Here is a 20,526-nt window from a genome sequence, read left to right as displayed (position 1 = left end):
CTGACAGTCTGCTGCAAAGTACATTTCGTAATTAATCTCTAGACACTGAATCAGTTATATTAGTCACATGAGGAAGACACACACGCATATCTATATATGTATGTATGTATGTATGTATGCAGTCCTTTGGGTAGTTAATAATCCATCCTGAGGAGCCTGTGGTGTAATTTTGTGCTAGAGCAAACATAGTAATAGCATTATAAATACAGCGATGGGCAAAGCCAACAGGAACTATGGAGCTCTAATGAATATCCCCAGCACACGCCAAGACACAGCGGAGACAGCAGGAGACAGGCTAGGGTGGCGGAAAGCAAGCGAGCGGAAACACAAATTTCAATTTCTCCAAAAGCTCTGAGCTACCCGCCGCGCCGCGGCTTTGATCACAGTCGAATAATGTGCTTTGATGCTTAGAATAAAAGATCCACCTTTTGATGTGTGTGTGTGTGGGGCCTGATTTTCTTCTCCGCTTTCACCCCCTTGATACTTGTGGGTTTCCATGAAACAGTCGGAGTCATCATCTCGTCTCGCTCTGACCCAGATTTGGTGTCAAGGTGTTATAAAACTGAGATCACAAGCCACGCTGCTCGCCGCTGACGTCTTAAAGTCGAGAGCACTCCCAGGTGTTTGTGATCTCTCTCTCCGGTTCCGTCTGGAGTGGACGGTTTAAAGTTGTCTCCTCGATGGATTCAACTTGGAAACTGATGAGAAAAGTTGTGACCGGGTCAAACTGGAGTTTGGATTCAGCTCTCCTCCAGCTTTATTAATGCACTCGCTGCAGCGGGTCTCCTGTGAAGTCTGTCACTGAGTGATGAAGTTACACGACTGGTCGGCCGAGTTTTGGAGTTTCCTCATTGGCTGTTGCTCTTCCAAAATGAAGAGTTGGTCCTTTATGCAAATGAGCCCGTCCAGTGCGACGCATCTGGCTCATGAAACGTGGACCAAGCTGTGAAACTTGGTGATCTAGTTCTAAAATGAAACGAGATTCAGCAGTGGCATCATCGCCTATTTCTTGCTTAAAATGTTTTCACAAGTAGATTTTGGTGGATTGTTTAGACGGAATAACAGAAAGTAGGGATGCTAATTTTGAAAAATGTTCTTAACCGATAACCGACCCTCGTTAACCGATTATTAACCGACAAGATTTGTGCCTCGCATGCAGCGGTGTACCAGCTGCAAGGAGCACAACAGATATTCGTTGACGGGAGTCGGTGGCGTTATAGCTGTGAACGTAGGTGTAGCAGTGTGTGTACAGTTTATTTGTTGGTGAATAAATGAACCGCTTCAACGGCCATGATGACCACTGACTATTTGGGTAACTATGGCCACAAACACACCGTGCCGTGGGCATTTATTGATGCCCAATTTAAAGAAGTGCACATTTTAATTGATTCATTAGGTGCCGTTTTATGTGGAGTTCGTACTAGTGAAGCAGCTGATTGCATGAATGGAACAGTAAGTGCATGCTTGATGGATAAATTGAAGCGCGATCATAAGGCCCATTAGAGAGCCAGGTGACGTGAACACACCACTCACACAATGTAATTAATAAATGATTACGCCCAGGTGGATTAATAACAGAGAGAAAAAGCACAGTGTGGCTTTTGGATCAAACAGGGGGGGTGTCTAGACATGCAGCTGTGTGAGTCATGCTGTTGAGCTGGGCCGAGAAAGAGTCCAGCTTTAGATAAAAAAACACCTCTTTGATTGGTGTTTGGTCAGAGAGAGCTTGTGTCACTACGGTCCAATCCCAACGTCCACACTCACAGACTCAGAGACGCGTTCCCGGGAAGTCTGTGAGGGATTAGGGCTGTCCCACTGTCAAATCGTCAAGTGCTTGAGGGCTCTCTCGCGGACACTTTGAGCCCTTTATGTACACTTTCCGTAAGTCCGCATTTCTGCAGACTTTGCCTGAGGAAATTACCCAAAATGCCTAGCTTTGTAACGTTAAATACGGGGGTTGCCAGGGGTTAGCCCGGAGGCGTTAAAGGAAAAAAAGGTAAATAAAGAGGACAGCACATCGGTGTTCAGCCTTCATTAACATTAAGGATTTAAAATGAAATCAGAGGAATGCAAGCGTTAGACGATATCACACACCTGGTTTATCCATCAACCGTTTCTTTTAACTTAGCTTAATGACCAAAGTGATGTCCCTTTCCTATTTATACTGTTTCAAACTCAGGGGCTGAGGGCCTTGAGATCGGGCACTTTGACTTCACATCTCTGCTTACATAACTACTAGGAATGTCAGATCAATACACGATATGTTCTGTGATACTGTATTGATTTTTAATTAATGGTTTACATGCAGAGGGGCAGACGGTGGACAAAAAGTAGTGCTATGATGTTTGATGTCACAGGGACTGGGATGAGTGAAGAAGATCCCAGTGCTCTGATTGCATAAAAACAACTTTTTTACTCAGATTTGATGTATGCAGTGGTGTGTTCTTTCTACTATGATAGAATTAGATTAAAAAAAATTGCAATATATCGCAACTAGGGCTGTCAATTTATTAAAATATTGAATCACAAATTAATTGTAAATTTTGTATCTGTTCAAAATGTACCTTAAAGGGAGATTTGTCAGGTATATAATCCTCTTATCAACATGGGAGAGGGCAAATATTCTGCTTTATGCAAATGTATGTATATATTTATTATTGGAAATCAATTAACAACACAAAACAATGAAAAATATTGTCCAGAAACCCTCACAGGTAAAGGTATTTAGCATAAACAACTGCATGTGATTATCATAAAGTGGGCATGTCTGTAAAGGGGAGACTCGTGGGTACCTATAGAACCCATTTACATTCACATATCTTGAGGTCAGAGGTCAAGGGACCCCTTTGAAAATGGCCTTGACAGTTTTTCCTCGCCAAAATTTAGCGCGTTATTTAACCTCCTTCCTGACAAGCTAGTATGACATGGTTGGTACCAATGGATTCATTAGGTGTTATAATTTCATATGATACCAGTATCTTCACTCTAGCTTTAAAACTGAGCCCGCTACGACGCTTAAAATCGTTAGTGGCGTTAAAACAAATTAATATATTGAATCATAACCCCTGTATCATGATATGAATCGTATCGCCAAATTCTTGCCACTCATAAAACACACTCACCCCCATATTTTCAGCAAATTTGCTTCTACTAACAAACAATAAATGTTCATGTTGTAACCAGAGTTTCCCTCTACTGGTTGCATTAGCTTGTGTGTGAGTTGGTATCAGTGGAGCCAGAGGCCCTCGCTGTGGCTGCCAGAGACTCCTAACCCTCCTACATGTTATGTCTGAAATGTGTCCTGACTCTATCTCCTCTGCTTTCTGTCTCCGTTCTTCCAGAATGCGGATGACCTCTTAGTAGCATCAGCTGAGTGTCCTAGCGATGACGAAGATTTGGAGGAGTGTGAGCCTGGAAATGGTGAGTCAACTCAGGGAGTTCTGTCTTCATAATACTTGGTATCCTAAAAAAACAACAACAAAGTGCAGCTTAGATCTCCCTTACTCCACTTTTTACATGACGCTTTGTGACTGCAAAAGCCCTCTGTGTGCAGCTCTGACTGGCCAGATGTGTATGCCCCCACCATCCTCCTTTTTCTGATTGGTTTTCAAAGCAGCAGGCGCTCGGCAGCGCTGCGGTCCGTAGATTGCTCAGCCGAGTGGTGGTATCTGGCATTTACCCAGCTGTTGCACCGATCTCCTGCCCCGATTTTTAACAAGGCAGGACAGTTCCAACGTGGAGACGCAGCTTGTTCCGCGCGGCACACAGCTGCAGCCTGGCAGGCGCGGTGGCTGAGGCGCTGTTAGTGTGAACAGCGGGTCAAGTAATGTTCTGACACCGTGACAGGAGGTGGAAGTTAAAGGCCATGTGTTTTTACTCCCTGCCTCTGCGGTTTTCTAGCTCTATTAAAGGCCACGGTTTGAAAACTGCCAAGAACCACGTACGGTGTGATTCGAGAGACGAAACGGAGATACGCAGATCAACATTTGATCCTGAAAGATCGTGTCTGACGAGATTTTCTGTTGTTGAATGGTGTTACAGATTGAAACGACTGGTGTGGGTGGGATGAAAACAACAATTGCCTCAATGAAACCTATCATTAAAACGGAGCCAGAATCCATGCTGCTACAGTGCCAACTTCTCGGGCTTAAAATAGTAGAAAGTGTTCTTCTGGAACCCCGTTAATAACACCTGGGGCGTAAGCAATCTTTTAAAATGAACTTGCACGCTTGATTTGCACATTATAGATCGCTGAGTAGATAGTAGAAAACATTCAACTTAAATAAAAAAATAGTTTATTATTAGATTCAAGAGAGAGGAGAGGGATTCTGCTTTACTCCATGTTTGTTTAATTTAAAAACATATTTAACATGTCAGTGAACAATACGCACACGGAAACTAGATGGATTAGAACTTGGCAAATAGGTTTTTAATTTCGCTGTGTCTTCAATCATATCACACTGGGGCTCTCTCTAGGAAACCGTGCCCAGAAGCGCATATTAAGTACGCTTAAATTGCACACATTGTCCCTTTGCAAAAAGCATATAATCACCGCTTATACATCTTTCCCCTGGAGTTCTCCAGCACTGCTCTAGGAAAACAAAAAAAAAAAAAAAGCAAACGTGATTACATACAGTTTATTATGGGCTCATTTCAGGCTTTTAACAAAATAGAAAGAAATGCGAATAACATAAAAAAAATGTTTCACAACTCTTAGTATGGATCCATCGTGGCTTATACAACATGTCCTATCCTCACACCTCCTATCTTATCTTAACTTAAAGGAGCAATGTGTAGGATTTAGTGGCATTTAGTGGTGTGGTTGCAGATTGCAACCGACTGTGTAGGAGAACCTACAGTGGCCTTTAGGTGATGTAAAAATGCAAAAGGCTCTCTCTAGAGCCAGTGTTGGGTTTGTCCATTCTTGGCTACTGTAAAAACACGGTGGACTCCGTGAAGACGACCCGTTCCCTATGTAGATATGAACGGCTCATTCTAAGCTAACAAAAACACAACGATTCTTAGTTTCAGGAGATTATAGACTAATGAAAACATAGTTATGAATATTATATTCCATTTCTGCTAATAGATCACCTGAAGTCCTAACTATAACTGTAAATATCACTCGTCCTGGACAAACCATAATATCAACAGCTCTCACTCGTCACTGGCTAGCTGACTATCACGGACAACAAAGATAGGAGTTCAGTTTCAGCTTTTTATTAATTTATTAAAGAGGACCTATTGTGCTTATTTTCCAAAATGCCCAGTCTGCTCTGATTCCTCTAACTAACTTTGTTTTTGAGGGTGTGCCAAACTAGCCGCTAGGCAAAGTGTGTTACTTGGTGACATCACCACGTTACGGAAGAAAAGGCGGGACTTCAATCGAGGCGTTTCAGGGCAGTTCAGGAGCAGTGTTTCTGTGGGGGGAGAGTAACTCCCTTTGGTGTGGACTTTGGGCTTTGTAACTTTGCAGACCTTTTACATGCACAAAACACTATAACACACTAAAGGAAAGGTGCAAAAAAAGCATAATAAGTCCCCTTTAATTAATTGCTTTAGCAGTCCCACCCATTAATACACGTTCTGGGATATTTAAAGCGCCATCATACAGTTTGAGTAACCTCCCAATCATTTTATTTAGGTGTTCATGTTGTGCCCCATCTTCACTGTCAGTACCATACAGACAAAGTCTATGCCATCTTAATTGAGGATTCCCATCGGACGTTTCTGTAATAGCTAAATGCCGATCCTAAAATGAGATAGGATATTTTTCCTAAATGCAGTTAGGAAACATGTTTCTGTAATACCAAAAATCCTAAATGTCATCCTAAACTGAGATAAGATAGGATATCAGGCTTGTAAAGTTTATGAAATGAGGCCCCAGATAACCCCCAATAACGTGATTAACAAAAAAGAACAAAAGAGTCACTAAAACTTTGTGAGAAACACTTCACTTTTCCTAGACTAAAGTTTATTTTTTTCCAGGAATGGGGGATTAGTGGTTGGAATTGAATATATGTTGGACTGTAAATGGCAGGAGATTATAGCAATCGGTGTGTTTGCGAGGAGAAACGGATCTGAACCTATGCTGAGAAACTCGAGTGTAGCATTCTCCTGCGGTTTTCTCTGTAGGTGGTGGGGACCGAAATAGAGACTCAATTCCCTTCTTATCGAAAGGAGAAATGAGAGTTTTTCAGTGGATGCTATGCCCAGGCTTAATCTCCCATGGGCGCAACTCTCTCTCTCTCTCTCTCTCTCGTATGCCCACACAAACACATATACGGTGGCAGACATGCTCACCTTACCAGACAGACACTTGTCTCTCTCACTCTTGTGGGTGTAAAGTTTTTCTCTTTGCCGCCGTCTCTCCTGAGAAACAACAAACGCGCTCGCGCTCACGCACGCGCTCTCCGTATCACACCTTCCAGATGCCACGAGAGCTCCAGCCAGCGGGGTCGGATAAGCCTCGGTGAAAACTGTCAACAAGAGGGGGAGAAGAATCAACATTGTCCGCAAAACATGTCCCCCTCTCCATCACTGCTCCACAAACACACACACACACACAGGCCCGTAGTCATTGTGTGATAGAGCCAGTGTTTTCAATTCCAATGCGAGGATGCAGCTCCGTCTTATTGAACAGCCTTCAAGAAGGAGAAAGACGCAGATTTTTTCTATCAAGCTTGGAGAGATATGAACCGCTGTGAATTCATGGGGATCAATACGACTCCTATATATACAGCCAGTGGAGCTCCATGTGCTTTACAGATGTATTTACCTGCAGCACACAATTCAAGGGATGCAACTTGTTTTCTTCCGACAGTGTTTCCTCCGGCGTTTTTTTTTTTTAACGGTCCGCTGCTAAATGATGACCCTCAGACAATGATTGCGGGGCAGCCACGGTCGCACGCTTGCTGACGAGCTCGTGGAGTGGATGCAAAACAGACAAAGCGGGGGAAGGACCCGAGGAGCCAGAAGGGAGCTGGAAGGGCCGCGTCGCGGAAAAGGACTGACCCTCATTGAGATTTGTGTCACGTTCCTTTGCGCTCAAAGCAGCAGAGAGCGAAGAGAGAAGGAAGAGAGGAGGCAAAATAGAGAGAGCGAGAGGAGTGAAATTCCCATGAATGATTCCCGCCTTTCCCCACCAGGCTAATTAAACTTTGACTTTGTTAGGGAGCCTTAATTACATCACCCAATTAAAGCATCGGTTTGGATCCTCCAGTGCCGTTAATGAGCCTCTGTCACAAGAGTGACGAGACCCAGTGAGGGGGGGACAAAGATGAAACGTACTGTGGAGAAGACACTCAAAAACATATTTGTATAGTCACATGAAAACGTCGTCTATAGACACTAATTGTATTCACACAATTAGAGGATATTACACAAACGTCTCTTTCTCCCAACAACAAGCCCCGCTCATTAAATCTCTTTCATTTTATCTCTCTTCTCCACCTCAGCACGACCTCACTTTCCCTCTCCCCTTGCATACCTCCGAGCTGCTTATCAGTCCCAGGATGTTGTAGGCGCTATATCGGTTTTACTCCGACAAGATCAGAGCTCTGAGGCGCTCCTCAATAATTCATCAGGCGGCATGCTATAGAGGCGAACCTGCGAATGTTCTTTTTAGGTCGAGGAGTGAAACTAAGAGATTGGATGAGAGATGAGGGATGACCCGGAGCGCCGAGCCCCGCTCAACCCAGCGTGACTGGGATCAAACCCACGCTGGTCGATGGGTTTGGGTGTCAGTGTGATGCTTTATCGATCTCCCTTAAGATAAGTAAACAGCCTCGGGTTTATCTTTCCGGTACCACGGGTTAGATGTTTGGGAATGTAGAGGCTTGACCCAGAAATCTCTAAACAGGATGCACCGACCTGTTGCTGCAAACAGATTTCAGAGGACGTTAATGTGACGTCCAGTAATGTTAGACAAGATATCAAGATTGCGTAATAATGAGGTGAATTTGCGTAATAATTGCATGATCGCTAAGGGTGCTGCGATCGATTGTAACCGGCCGATATTCGTTCTAAATAGTTTTGATGGTGGTCTCTATTTAACGCCGATCAGATGATGCAAAACACATGAGACAGTTTCTCTAAGTTTATTCTCTAAGTCTATTTTTATATAGCGTCAAATCATGACAGAAGTTACCTCAGAACACTTTTCATATAGATATAAAAAGAAAGAAACATAATTAAAGAGTTTAAAAATGAGCTAAAATGGAATCAAACATCAATTTAACATGTTTTGATTTAACTTATATTGATAAATGATAAACTAATTCACATCATATCATTTACTATTAACAACCAATTAGCTAGTTTAGCAAAAAATATCCTTAAATGAACTAATCAACATTGAATTATTTCAACATCCAATAATGGTTAATTAATGATAAACATTCAGCATTGGTTTATGATTGCTATTGAACAGTGTTACAGTTACAGTAGTTTATATTCACAATGTAGCCATCAGCTATTACATTTGTTGGCTCTAAAGAAATGAACGCAGAGACTGATGCTCAGTCTGCTGTTAAATGCACGTATCAAAGAGCCAAGAACTGCATTATTCAGATGCCTTGTAACCACTTTTACTTCAACACTGGTCAGTGGTGCATTTTATCATGAAGTGTTTCTGCTATCCGTTGCAAAATCTTATTGAAATTACAATTCAGATCTGATGCCAACCCAGAGCAGTGGACGGAGAATGGGTTCTTTATTCACACTGAACTGTGAACAAATCTCAGAGTTTCTCCCTGGAGCATGGTGGAAAAACACTGCTTCACATTTTTCAATTGTTTGACCTTTTCATTTAACAAATAGTCTTACAGTGGAAAAGCACCCGATTGGACTGTTATCAGGCCATTAAGTAAGGGTTATCAGCCACTATAAGCACCATAGACGTGGCTCATTGGGGGCCTACTACGCCTACTACGTTGTGAAAGTGAAATTTAAAAGCAACACGTTCTAATATGTTGTAAAACTGAATGAAACAAACAGAAAGGCTTCTTTAGGTTTAGGCAATAAAACTACAACCTCTTTGGGTTTTGGCAACAAAACTACAACTTTTTTAGGTTTAGGCAACAAAACTACAACTTCTTTAGGTTTAGGCAACAAAACTACAACTTCTTTGGGTTTAGATAACAAAACTACAACTTCTTTAGGTTTAGGCAACAAAACTACAACTTCTTTGGGTTTAGGCAATAAAACTACAACTTTTTTAGGTTTAGGCAACAAAACTACAACTTCTTTAGGTTTAGGCAACAAAACTACAACTTCTTTGGGTTTAGATAACAAAACTACAACTTCTTTAGGTTTAGGCAACAAAACTACAACTTCTTTGGGTTTAGGCAATAAAACTACAACTTTTTTAGGTTTAGGCAAAAAAAAACAGGTTTAGGCAACAAAAATACAACTTCTTTAGGTTTAGGCAACAAAACTACAACTTCATTAGGTTTAGGCAATAAAACTACAACTTCTTAGGGTTTAGGCAACAAAACTACAACTTTTTTAGGTTTAGGCAAAAAAAAACAGGTTTAGGCAACAAAAATACAACTTCTTTGGGTTTAGGCAATAAAACTACAACTTCTTTAGGTTTAGGCAATAAAACTACAACTTCTTTAGGTTTAGGCAAAAAAACTACAACTTCTTTAGGTATTGGCCAAAAAAATCTGGTTTAAGCAATAAACTACAACTTATTTAGGTTTAGGAAACAAAACTAAAACTTATTTAGATTTAGACAAAAAAAAAACGTCGGTCTCCTGGGCGAAAGTCCCCGCCCTTCACCCCTTATGGAGTTTCACACTGTCTATAATACAGCAGCTGACTTCCGCTTCTGCTCCTGTCATTATTACTACGGTCGCTAGAGGTCGCTGTCGTCTTATTTATACCTTCTTTCGGGGATCTACCATGTGAATAGATGATAAAACCTACTGGTGGGTGTAGTAGGCCCCTATTGACCCACATCTATGAGGCTTATAGCGACTGATAACGCCTATTTAATAGCCTGACAACAGTCTAATCATATAAAGTAGATGATGAGTTAATTTGCGAAAACAGATAAAAGCCACTTTGATCGATAGTCCCTGGAGTGCATAATAAAAAAAGCATGTTTTATCTTACATCACATATCACGTGTTTTTTTTGCAAATGAACCCTTCCGATATACTTGGTCGCAGCCTCACGGTAGGAGAAAAGATGTAGAGAGCAGAAACAGGCCACGGGGAGGTGGTGAAGTAGTGGGTGATGATATCAGGTAGAGATTCTCTGAGCATGTCTGAGATTTATACCACAGTGAGGTGGCCAGAAAAACAAATCCAGCCAGGTTTATGGAGTCGATCCAGGTGCTGATGAGCTGTAGGGAGGTGACTTTGACTGTAGCCAACATGTGACTCTCTCTCTCTCTCTCTGTGAAACACGATATGGGCAGGGCATCATCCCTTTGTGTCAAAATAAATCACTTTGCCTGAGAGCGACAGCAGCAAATGCAGCATTTGTAAACAGTTTATGGAGACACATGTATGAAGAAACAGGTTTTTTTTTATTCCCCCCCTTTTGCACACATTATATAGCGACTATTGCGGCGTGATTTAAAAGCAAGCAAAGGAAAATATATTATGCTCGGACACGCTGCTGGATTTTCCATCTGCAGTCTAATCAAAGCTGAATTATAGAATGCTCAAACTCCAAACAACCTTTTTGCTCTAAATATTTCAAATGGATGCGAGCGGGCCGACGTGAGCGGCAGAATAACGATGTTTGTCAGGAGACCGACATAGATGCATCAGTATCCATCTGCCCTGTTCTCCTTTTGAGTAAATAGAGGGGGAGTGGTGGGGGGGATGACTCATACTGGCAGCGCTGTGGAGTGGCGTGTGGGTAAAGATAAAGAAGGAATTTCATCATGTGGGCTAAACGTGGTTCCACTGCCTCGGCTGCTCAAATCAATGGAGTCAAACTCAATCAATCAGGCTGAATATCTTTTGAGTCGCTCGCTGTGATGCTTCAATTACAGTGATACAATGCTAAAGAAAGAGACGCCCACACACACTGGAATCACGCTATATGTATTTTTCAGCGTTGTTTGCATCAGGTTTCGCTTCAAAACATTGCCGACTGAACCAGCGAGGGGTTTTGATGAAAAATACCTAAATATGTCATGCTCACTTCGCTTGCCGATTCCTCTGGTTTCATATCAGACTGCGGTTCTTGGCAGCTTCTATGTGTTATTTGTGACGTTATTTTTTTTTCCCCCGCTTCCTCGGCCAGTCGGCGACCTGCCTGTGGGTGTTAACTGAACAATCAGAGCTGCAAACAGAGGGAAGAGGGTGCAGTCGAGGAGAAGGGGAGAGACAATTGAAGCTGTAGATTGGTTTAAACTATGGGCGCAGTAGGCTTGGGTCACACAACAGGAAATGAAACGATGGTTCAACTTGATAACTGCCTAGAGCGCTGAGTTGTGGCTCACTCTGTGTATGAGGGCTGAGGGTTCATTATTTTTTCTAGTAGCCACTGCCTGCCAGTCATATGGGATATATGGCCTCCAGGCTTTGGCTCTACTACGCACCGAGAGCACAGCAGAGTGATGGGAGCGATTTGTCGTAACAATCGTCAACTGTTATAGACTTCTATAAAGTCTACATTTGCCTCTAGATTATCTAAATAAATCCTTTTTAAGCACTATTCAATGCTACACGTTCTCACTCCCAACTCGTCAGCTTGGTCAGCGGCCCTACGCTTCAAACGGTGACGCTCTATGTACACCTCTAGCGTCAGTTTTGCATGTGTAAGTTTCCATACACCGTCTTTTCAAAATAAACTTCCAAGTTCACAGGAAAAAACTTAGTTAGGTTTAGGCAACAAAAAGAATGTGGTTTGGGTTAAAATATGTACAGTGTGTTTGTTACGTAATTAATTACGTTACGTATGCAACGTAAGTTAAGTATGTTAACATAATTTATGTACGTAACTCAAAGTAAGTCAATGTTGACTTTTGGTTTCACACGGGACACAAACAGCGGTCTCCTGAGTGAAAGTCCTGTGTTTTAAAAATAAGAACATTTGTTACATAGTTCAGTAGGTTACATATGTTACTAAACGCTACGTATGTTAAGTATGCTTTGTAACTTAACTATATGTACTCATTTTAAAATAAGTCAATGTTTAATTTTTGGTTTCACACAGGATGAAAACAGCAGTCCCCTGGGTGAAAGTCCTGTGTTTTAAAAATAAGTACTCAAAAAAAAGTACATTTGTTACGTAGTTAAGTACATTACGTATGTTAAGTATGTTACGTAACTTAACTTATGTATATAACTTCAAATAAATTAAAGTTGACTTTTGGTTTCACAGCGGTCTCCTGGGTGGAAGTCCTGTTTTATAAATAAGTATAGAAAAAAATAAGTACATTTGTTACGTACCTACGTATGTTGCGTATGCGACATATGTTAAGTACGTTATGTCACTTACTTCATGTACGTAACTTAAATAAGTCAACGTTGACTTTTGATTTCACACGGGACATGAACAGTGGCCTCCAGGGTAAAATCCTGTGTTTTAAAAATAAGTAGAGCAAAAAAATAAGTACATTTGTAACGTAGGTAAGTACATTACGTATGCGGCGTATGTTAAGTACTTAACTTATGTACATAACTTAAAATAAATTAAAGTTGACTTTTGGTTTCACACGGGACATAAACAGCGGTCTCCCAGGTGAAAGTCCTGTGTTTTTTGACCCATCCGTCCACGCCGACCTCCTCCCTACGCAGACTTAGTCGTTCTTTATTCCACGTCGCCTGACTTCTTCCTTTACCCCGCCATAACTACGGCCACGTAGAGCGTCATAGTTTGAAGCGTAGAGCCAAGCTGACCAAGCTGCCGTATTTGACGACATCATCGGGTTCATAGAAGGTAGACTTTAGACAGAAAACACACAAGTTAAGCCGTGTTCCTGATTCTGTGAGGTTGACAATAACAAGACCATGTATTTGCAATGTCAGCCACGTGTACTGTAAGTGGGGCACACAGTGAGTGGAGGTAACTCCTCAGTAATTGGTGGGCTGCAGGTATAAAGCTTGAAATTGCACTTGCAGCATCTCTACCGTACTGACAGATGGCAAGTAAAGATAGCGACACTACCATCTCCTCTATCGCCCTCAGTCACACGTACATCCTATATCTCAGAGGAACTATCTCTGAGGTCCCCAAAACAGTTTTTTTTTTTTTTTTTTCTTACTCCTGTGACTTTGACAAGTTATTTCACAAAACCAAAGATTTCTTGGAAAACGCACTAAACTTGTGAAATCCTTCTCGGTGCGACTCTTTGTTCCTTAAATGTGACACCCCGCGCTCTGCTGTCCTCTCAGCCTTCAAGGTGAAACACAGCCCTCAAACACAGAAAGAAAGGAAATATAATGGAGAGGAATAACTTGAGCATTGCCATGGAAACTAGCCTATCCAGCAATGAAATAAGAAGTTAGAAGTAGGGGTTTGAATTACTACGTTTTTTTTTCTCCCAGCTTTCACATTTTGCTTCATTTCAAGGCCTGTTTCTCTCAAGTGTGTTGTTAAATGCTGATATGTTTAGTGGCTTTGTTAACTCAATGTTTGTAACAAAGCCTTTGCCATTCTTTGAGTGAAAATGTATGGTTGTATAACTGACAAGGTTTTTTGGTGGGGTGGGCTTGAGCGTTGCTGAGCTGTATAACGGCCACAAGGGGGAATTGTTCCAACCCCAACAACTCCCCTTTATAAATCCCCCTGAAATGCCTGATCCAACCTCTCTCCCCTCTGAGTCACTCTGATTTACCTCATCAAATGAACAAAGAGCCAGAGTCATGATTTTATGCTGGTGATGTTGGCATTTCTTTGGTCATGTTTTACTGTTACCTTCCCTCTTTCCTCCCCACTAAGATGTGCCATAATCTAATCCCCCCCACGCCATGTTTAACAAATGTTTCCTTGACTGTGACCCGTACATATTTGACAAACTGAAGAGAAAACTGGGTAACACTTCATAATAACCTTCATTAAGTAATGGTAAATTGATTAATTAAACATTGTTAAAAGTTATTTTTACTGTTAACAAACAATGAAGTTGTAATTATTTTTACACATTTTTAGTAATGTATAATTAAGTATTTATTATCAGTTTATTGTTGCACACATAACATTGCATATACTATATTAAGTATTTGTTAATGATTACCAAATCGTTTGTAAATATTGAAGGAAAAGTTTATAAACATTACAAAGACAGATGGACCAGAAACCAATTATTAACCATTAATAAAGTATTAATTATATATCTAAATAATGTTTATAGACGCTTTAATTAACCATTTAACAATATATTATAATCATTACTTGCAACTTTATAATACCTGTTTGAATAATGTTTATAGGTGGTTAACAAAACAATTAATAACTATTAATAAAGTGTTACAAATATCTATCTATGTAATGTTTATTTATTAACCATTTAACAAAGTATAATAATCATTAGTTGCAACTTTATAATTGCCATCAAAACAATGTTTATAGGCGGTTTACAAACCAATAACCATTAACAAATTGTTAAAAATATGTATGTAATGTTTACAGACGCTTAACAAAGTACTTATTAACAATTTAACAATGTATTGTAATCATCAGTTGCAGCTTTATAATTGCCATCCAAATAATGTTTATAGGCGGTTTACAAACCAATAAATAACAATTAAAAAATTGTTATCAATATCTTTCTATGTAATGTTTATAGAAGTTATACAAAGTATTTATTAATCATTTTGACAATGTATTATAATTATTGGTTGCAATTATATTATAGCCATCCAAACAACGTTTATAGACAGTTTACATACAAATAAATAACCTTTAACAAAGTGTAACAAATATCTATGTAATATTATAAATGTTTTACAAACAATTTGTTAAAGGTTTACAAACAATTTGTTAAAGGTTTACAAACAATTTGTTAATCATTAACAAATATTTATATATAAAATGTTAATATATGTGCAACAATAAACTGCTAAAATAACATAAATTATAGCATTACTCATAATTAGTAAACATTAGTTATCATTTCATTGTTTAACAGTAAAATAACAATTAACTAAGTTTAATTAACTATCAATTTAACATTTATAAATGATGGTTATTATGAAGTGTTACCAAAAACTGTTATGAAAGTAAAATGTAGTGTATAAATTGATATTCTGAAATGTTCTGTTAACAAACTCTCAATATGTTTAACCTTTAACCCCCAACTGGGCTTTGTGATAGAAACGCTTTCTCCTGAATGAAATGCAACTTTTACAAATGATATTGTTATACGCCCAATAATCTTTATTTAATTTGGGTGTTTCATTTCACGCTAGTGGGCTAAAAATCTGATTACATAACCGAAAGCTTGACGACAAATTCTGGCTCATTAAGACGATATTTCTTTCAACTGTCCGCTTGTGTTGGTGGCTGTTTTAAGAAGGGTGTAATTGCATCATGTTTATGTGTGGTGTTTGGGAGGGAAGTGGGCTTCAGGGACTCATGTGAGGGGCAGTAGTGTTTAATGCTGTCTCTCTCAGTGTACTATAGTGTGTACTGAGAGTTTGGGTTGGATATTACACATTCCTGCAGCAGCTCCTGAGAGTCTGCATACAGATTAATGCTAATTAGAAATGAGCCATGGCCAAAGGGGGGGAAATGGGATTGATTGCCCATTATTCATGAGAATGTTTAAATAAACAAAATTCGGTAACACTTCATTTTACAGGTCTGAAAATGTCATGGTAATTAGGTAATAATTAGCAAGTAATCTATCTATTTCTTTGGAATTTCTGCCAAATTACCCCAATATTTACCTCAACATTTATCAAAAATGACTTTATTATAAACACTATTTAACAATGATGTGCTAAAATAGCATATCATTGTTTAAATAGGGCTCTTAGGCTTGAGAAGCGGCTTTTCGCTGCTCTTCATCGGAGGTGATTACTGACAAATTACCCCAATATTTACCTCCAAATTTATCAAAAATGTAATAACAAATTAATAATAATAAATAAATTTCCCAATAGCTGGTAATTTATTTAATACATTTCCGGGAAAAAAAGTTAATTAAACAAAAAATATAATAAATTAAAATTAGAATTAAAATTAAAAATAAATAATATATAATAAATTAAAAATAAAAATAAAAATAAATAATAAATAATAAATAAATAAATAAAAGTTAATTGATATGCTTTATCTGTCTGCTGATAAATAGATAATAATAAGCAAATAAACTTTTTCTTCTGTATGCTATTTTAGCATATAATTATTAAATAATGTTTATAATAAAGTCATTTTCGATACATTTTGAGGTAAATATTGGGGTAATTTGGCAGTAATTCCAAAGAAATGTCAAATTATTTGCTAATTAATCACCTAATTACCATGAAATTTGCAGACCTGTAAAATGAAGTGTTACCCCAAAACTCAAATTTCTTAACATTATGATTATTATTCACCCAATTATTGAAAAAAAAAAAAATCAAAAGAGGAGAGGAGGTAAAGAAGGGGTGGGGGAAAGTTGTTTATCACTATCCGAGAACAATCTTACACAGCTTTCTTTTTGTAATTTTTTTTTTCATGCAAAAATCATGCGGCCAATTTGTTGATGTAAGTGACCTGAACCTCGTGGTTTACTCTTATTTAACCAATCAAAGCAAGCGTTAGCGTAGCCAGCATAGGTGAGCCAGTTAGCAGTGTGTAGTACAGTAGATGTTAAGTTGTTCAGTGTAATTTGATAGTCTACTTTCTATCTTGTATTTAGTGCTATAACATGTAGGTCTATGCAGCAGAGGGAGATAGGTCAGAACAGCCAGGAACAGGTGCAGGATAGAGTATTGTCTTACATCTTGTATTTTCAGTTCAGAGATAGTCAGCACATTAACTTTTTAAATAGAACAGACTAACTAAACTTCTAGACCTAACCTCATGTAAAGTTTTAGTGCTGTTCTAATACTGGTGTTTTCTTCTGTTCATCTGGAGGCTGGAGTCTCTCTCTCAGGCGGTCTCTAACACTCTGTCCTCTCCATTGTCTCTTTCTTGTCCTAGGAGGTGAATTAGTGTTGCCCATAATAACGGTGGACTCCCTAGACCCCCCATCCATCGCCACCCGCTACCCAGTAATCCCCCCGCCCCCCACCACCTACCGCCCTTTCCTCACCCTGCTCGAAACCACCAAAGAGTCCCTCCCCTTGCCCAACGGCCGGCCCCCGTGCCCCTTGGACCAGGAGGACTGCGAGGAGACCATCGAGGTGTCGGCGTACGGCTCGGGGGAGATGACCGAGTCGGATGACGAGGACTATTACAAAAACTCCCACCTGGTCACCGACAGGACTGTCCTCCCTCCTCCCCCGGGCGTCGAGGGCAGTGTCCAGAACCCCCGAGACCGCCATTTCTCCCGCTCCCCCAACTCCCACCGCCCACCTCTCTCCTCCACCCCCACAGCCAACCCCGACCAGCTCAGCCCGCACATCAAGCCGGCCGCCGGCGGCAGCAGCAGTAGCAACAACAAAATCCCCGCCGGAAAAATGAACACCCGGGACCAGGTGCTGCTGCCGCCGGCGCACCCCTCTTCGGACCCGGGCCACCGTAGAGTCCCAGGAATAACATACCCCCCAAATTTCCCCCATGTCCCCACTCCAGACCCCACGTCTCCTGAGGGAGGGCTCCCCGGCGCCGTGGAGGTGCAGCAGTCCAGCAGCACCACGGGAATGGTGGTCGGCATCGTGGCGGCCGCCGCCCTCTGCATCCTCATCCTGCTCTACGCCATGTACAAGTACCGCAACCGCGACGAGGGCTCCTACCAGGTGGACCAGAGCCGCAACTACATCAGTAACTCGGCCACGCAGAGCAACGGAGCCCTGGTGAAGGAGAAACAGCCCAGCACTGCCAAGACGGTCACCAAGAACAAGAAGAACAAAGACAAAGAGTACTACGTCTGAGGGAGCGCCGCCGCCGTGACACACAGAGACAGAACAGCAGATGCACTTAGAGAAGGACAGAGACACGAGAGAGAAAGAGGGAGAGAGACACGGCAGTATACGGAGACATAGCGGAGGCATTTAAAACCCAGTATTGTCAGGTGGCCATACATGTTACCAATCAGTCTAATCAGCAAAATAAGAACGTCACGGTTCTGTTCACACCGCTCAGCATTGCTTTGATTTACTCTTCTAACCACGGTGTGGATTTAAGGAAAGGCTGTTACACCTCGGATCATACTGTGCCAACAACCGTGTACCAAATGCTGATAAACCAGTGATGTATGCGTTAGCACATGGCAGATTATTTAATATCTGGAGTACTGTAGGAAAGCACCACCACCACCACCATCAGTATTTGTGTCATGGTCTGTGCTTCATTCTGAGGCGAGCGTGTGGTGTAAGCCTTCACCTTAGACAGTATCAACCACTAGGTTTGAATTAGCAGCTTGACATCTCTCTGTAAAAATCAATATACTGCCAGCTTACAGAACCGTCGTGTCAAACTCCAGCTTCTCTGTAAGTGTTCCACGTCTCCGACCTCTCCACCTCTCTCCGTCAGATCTCTCTCTCTCTTCCTCTCGTCCCCGCACCCCCGTTTCTCTCCTTGTCCGGTGCTAAAAAGCAGCTGATGCGACGTAAAACTCTGCCGTGTTTCAAGCATGTAGTATTCATTTACGAAAAAGAGATAAAAAAACTGTTTTTCCTTTTCCTGTGGAGTTTTAAAAAAAGAAAACTTTAAAAAATACGACGATGATTGATGATCATAAACGAAAACGTTAAAACGTAGCAACTATGTGAGATACCACCGCTCCAACCTAACGGATGCTAACTTGTACGTTAAGCCGCCAAAAAACTTGTTGAGGCCAAAAAAACCTCCCCTTTGGTCGTCCTTTTGTTCCAGCAGATCTGTGTCATGTGTTTCTGGGGCTCCGAGGCGGGCCAGCAGAGAAACTCCTTACAGTTACTAATAACCGAAAAACAGAAAAAACCTCCAGCAAACAAGATGAACTCTGTTCTATATAATTATAAATATATGTATAGACGTTGCAGAAACCTATGGACCTAAAGTGTGGAAAAGCGAGATAACGCGCAGCGAAGACAGACTTTAGGATTCTTGACGTCGGAACAGTTCCACCCTCCCGCTCCTCAGACCCTCTCATGAACAGTACGGCTGACGCAGCCTCGCTGCAACACTCAGTCACTTCGGTTTTGCTCTTTTCTTTTTTTTCCTTTTTTCTTTTTCTCTGGAGAAACGAGAGACATTTTAGGGAAATTCTGAATTCACTCTTGCTGGAGTTCCACTGCGGAGAGAGAGATACCTTGCGGCTGAAGAAGATGTCTTTCGCCTCCCTTCCTCCTTCTCCTCCTCCTCTTCTCTTGCCTGACTGGACTGATGGCAGCCAATGGGCAAAGCAAACTCTGTGGGAAGAGCACACAAACACAAAAAAGGTGAACGGCAGTTCCCTGGAAGATGTACAACAAGAACTCTAGTATTCCAATTTTCTCAACTCTATTAAAAAAAGAAAAAACTGTACCATGAAAAGAAAAGAAAAATCCTGAAAAAAGTTTGTGAAATGTCTAAATATTTGACTCTCATCCCATTACTAAGAGAAATGTGTTTTCCCTACTATCATTCCTGTTTGGAGAAAAAAAATGACTATGATTCTGGGAAACGGAAATTTCTATGTATTTTCTTTTGGTAAATTGAGCAAATGTGATTTGGGTTCTTCCATCCTCCATCCTCAATCTATGTTTTGTCCTGCATCTATTCCTTTTTTTCTCTGTATGGCAGATTGTACGTCCCCATACTCTATCCATCCTTTTTTTTATTACTTTTATATCTATTTCTGTCTACGTGGCTAGAGACGAGATGGCAGCCATTTTTTCATTTGACGGGCTCCATCGCCTCACTCTGGTCTGGTTTTCTCTCTTTCTCCATTCCAAGCATACTCCTCCCAGTATCTTCCTGTTCTTTCTAAATGTTATTGTAAAGTGTTCCAGTGAGATGACTCTAAATATGTGTACATTAACAGAGGGAATACACTTGGTTATATACTTCTTACTCCCTGTGTCGCGTCGTCTCTTTATCATTTATCTGTTTGTCTCCCGGTCCAGTTTGTGTACAGTGGAAACGGCTTATAGTGATCTCGGGACTTTTCATATGGAAAAACATTTTAAAACTACGGTAGATTATCGTGAATTGAATTGTTGTTTTGTTTTTTACTTTACCCTTGATGGTTTGCCCTGCTCTCCAGCTGGATACCTGATGCTGCGTTCACATTGAAATCATGACAGCAACAGGAAAGTCGAAACAACGAATGCGCAAGGGGGAAGCGCCCTCGTCAAGTGGATTGATAGCGCCCGCTCCGATCTTCAACCGGCTCTGCGGCACACATGCAGACTGGCGCCCGTCTCCCTCCACGCCGCTACCGGGTGAAACAATGAGGAGTCCCGGCAAAAAGGGCGCTGTTCCGCATGCATGCTCGTGTCGCAG

General features: G+C 41.0%; 1 protein-coding gene across 15 annotated transcripts in view; it reads left to right on the top strand.

Moving 5' to 3' along the window:
* nrxn2b (neurexin 2b) overlaps positions 1-20,094 on the top strand; it is a 794,249-nt gene extending 774,155 nt beyond the window's left edge. For 8 of the 15 annotated variants that reach the window (XM_037758116.1, XM_037758114.1, XM_037758111.1 and 5 more), the window contains 2 exons: positions 3,342-3,420; positions 17,098-20,094. In XM_037758116.1, coding sequence (XP_037614044.1) covers positions 3,342-3,420; positions 17,098-17,990 — 972 coding nt within the window. In that variant the 3' untranslated portion in view covers positions 17,991-20,094. The remainder of the gene's footprint in view (positions 1-3,341; positions 3,421-17,097) is intronic. The other 7 variants (XM_037758112.1, XM_037758110.1, XM_037758107.1 and 4 more) reach the window with 3 other exon arrangements.
* Positions 20,095-20,526: the final 432 nt, after the last annotated feature.

Source organism: Sebastes umbrosus, chromosome 22, assembly GCF_015220745.1.
Source record: "Sebastes umbrosus isolate fSebUmb1 chromosome 22, fSebUmb1.pri, whole genome shotgun sequence".
Lineage (NCBI taxonomy): Eukaryota > Metazoa > Chordata > Actinopteri > Perciformes > Sebastidae > Sebastes > Sebastes umbrosus.
This window is presented reverse-complemented; position numbering and strand designations above follow the sequence as displayed.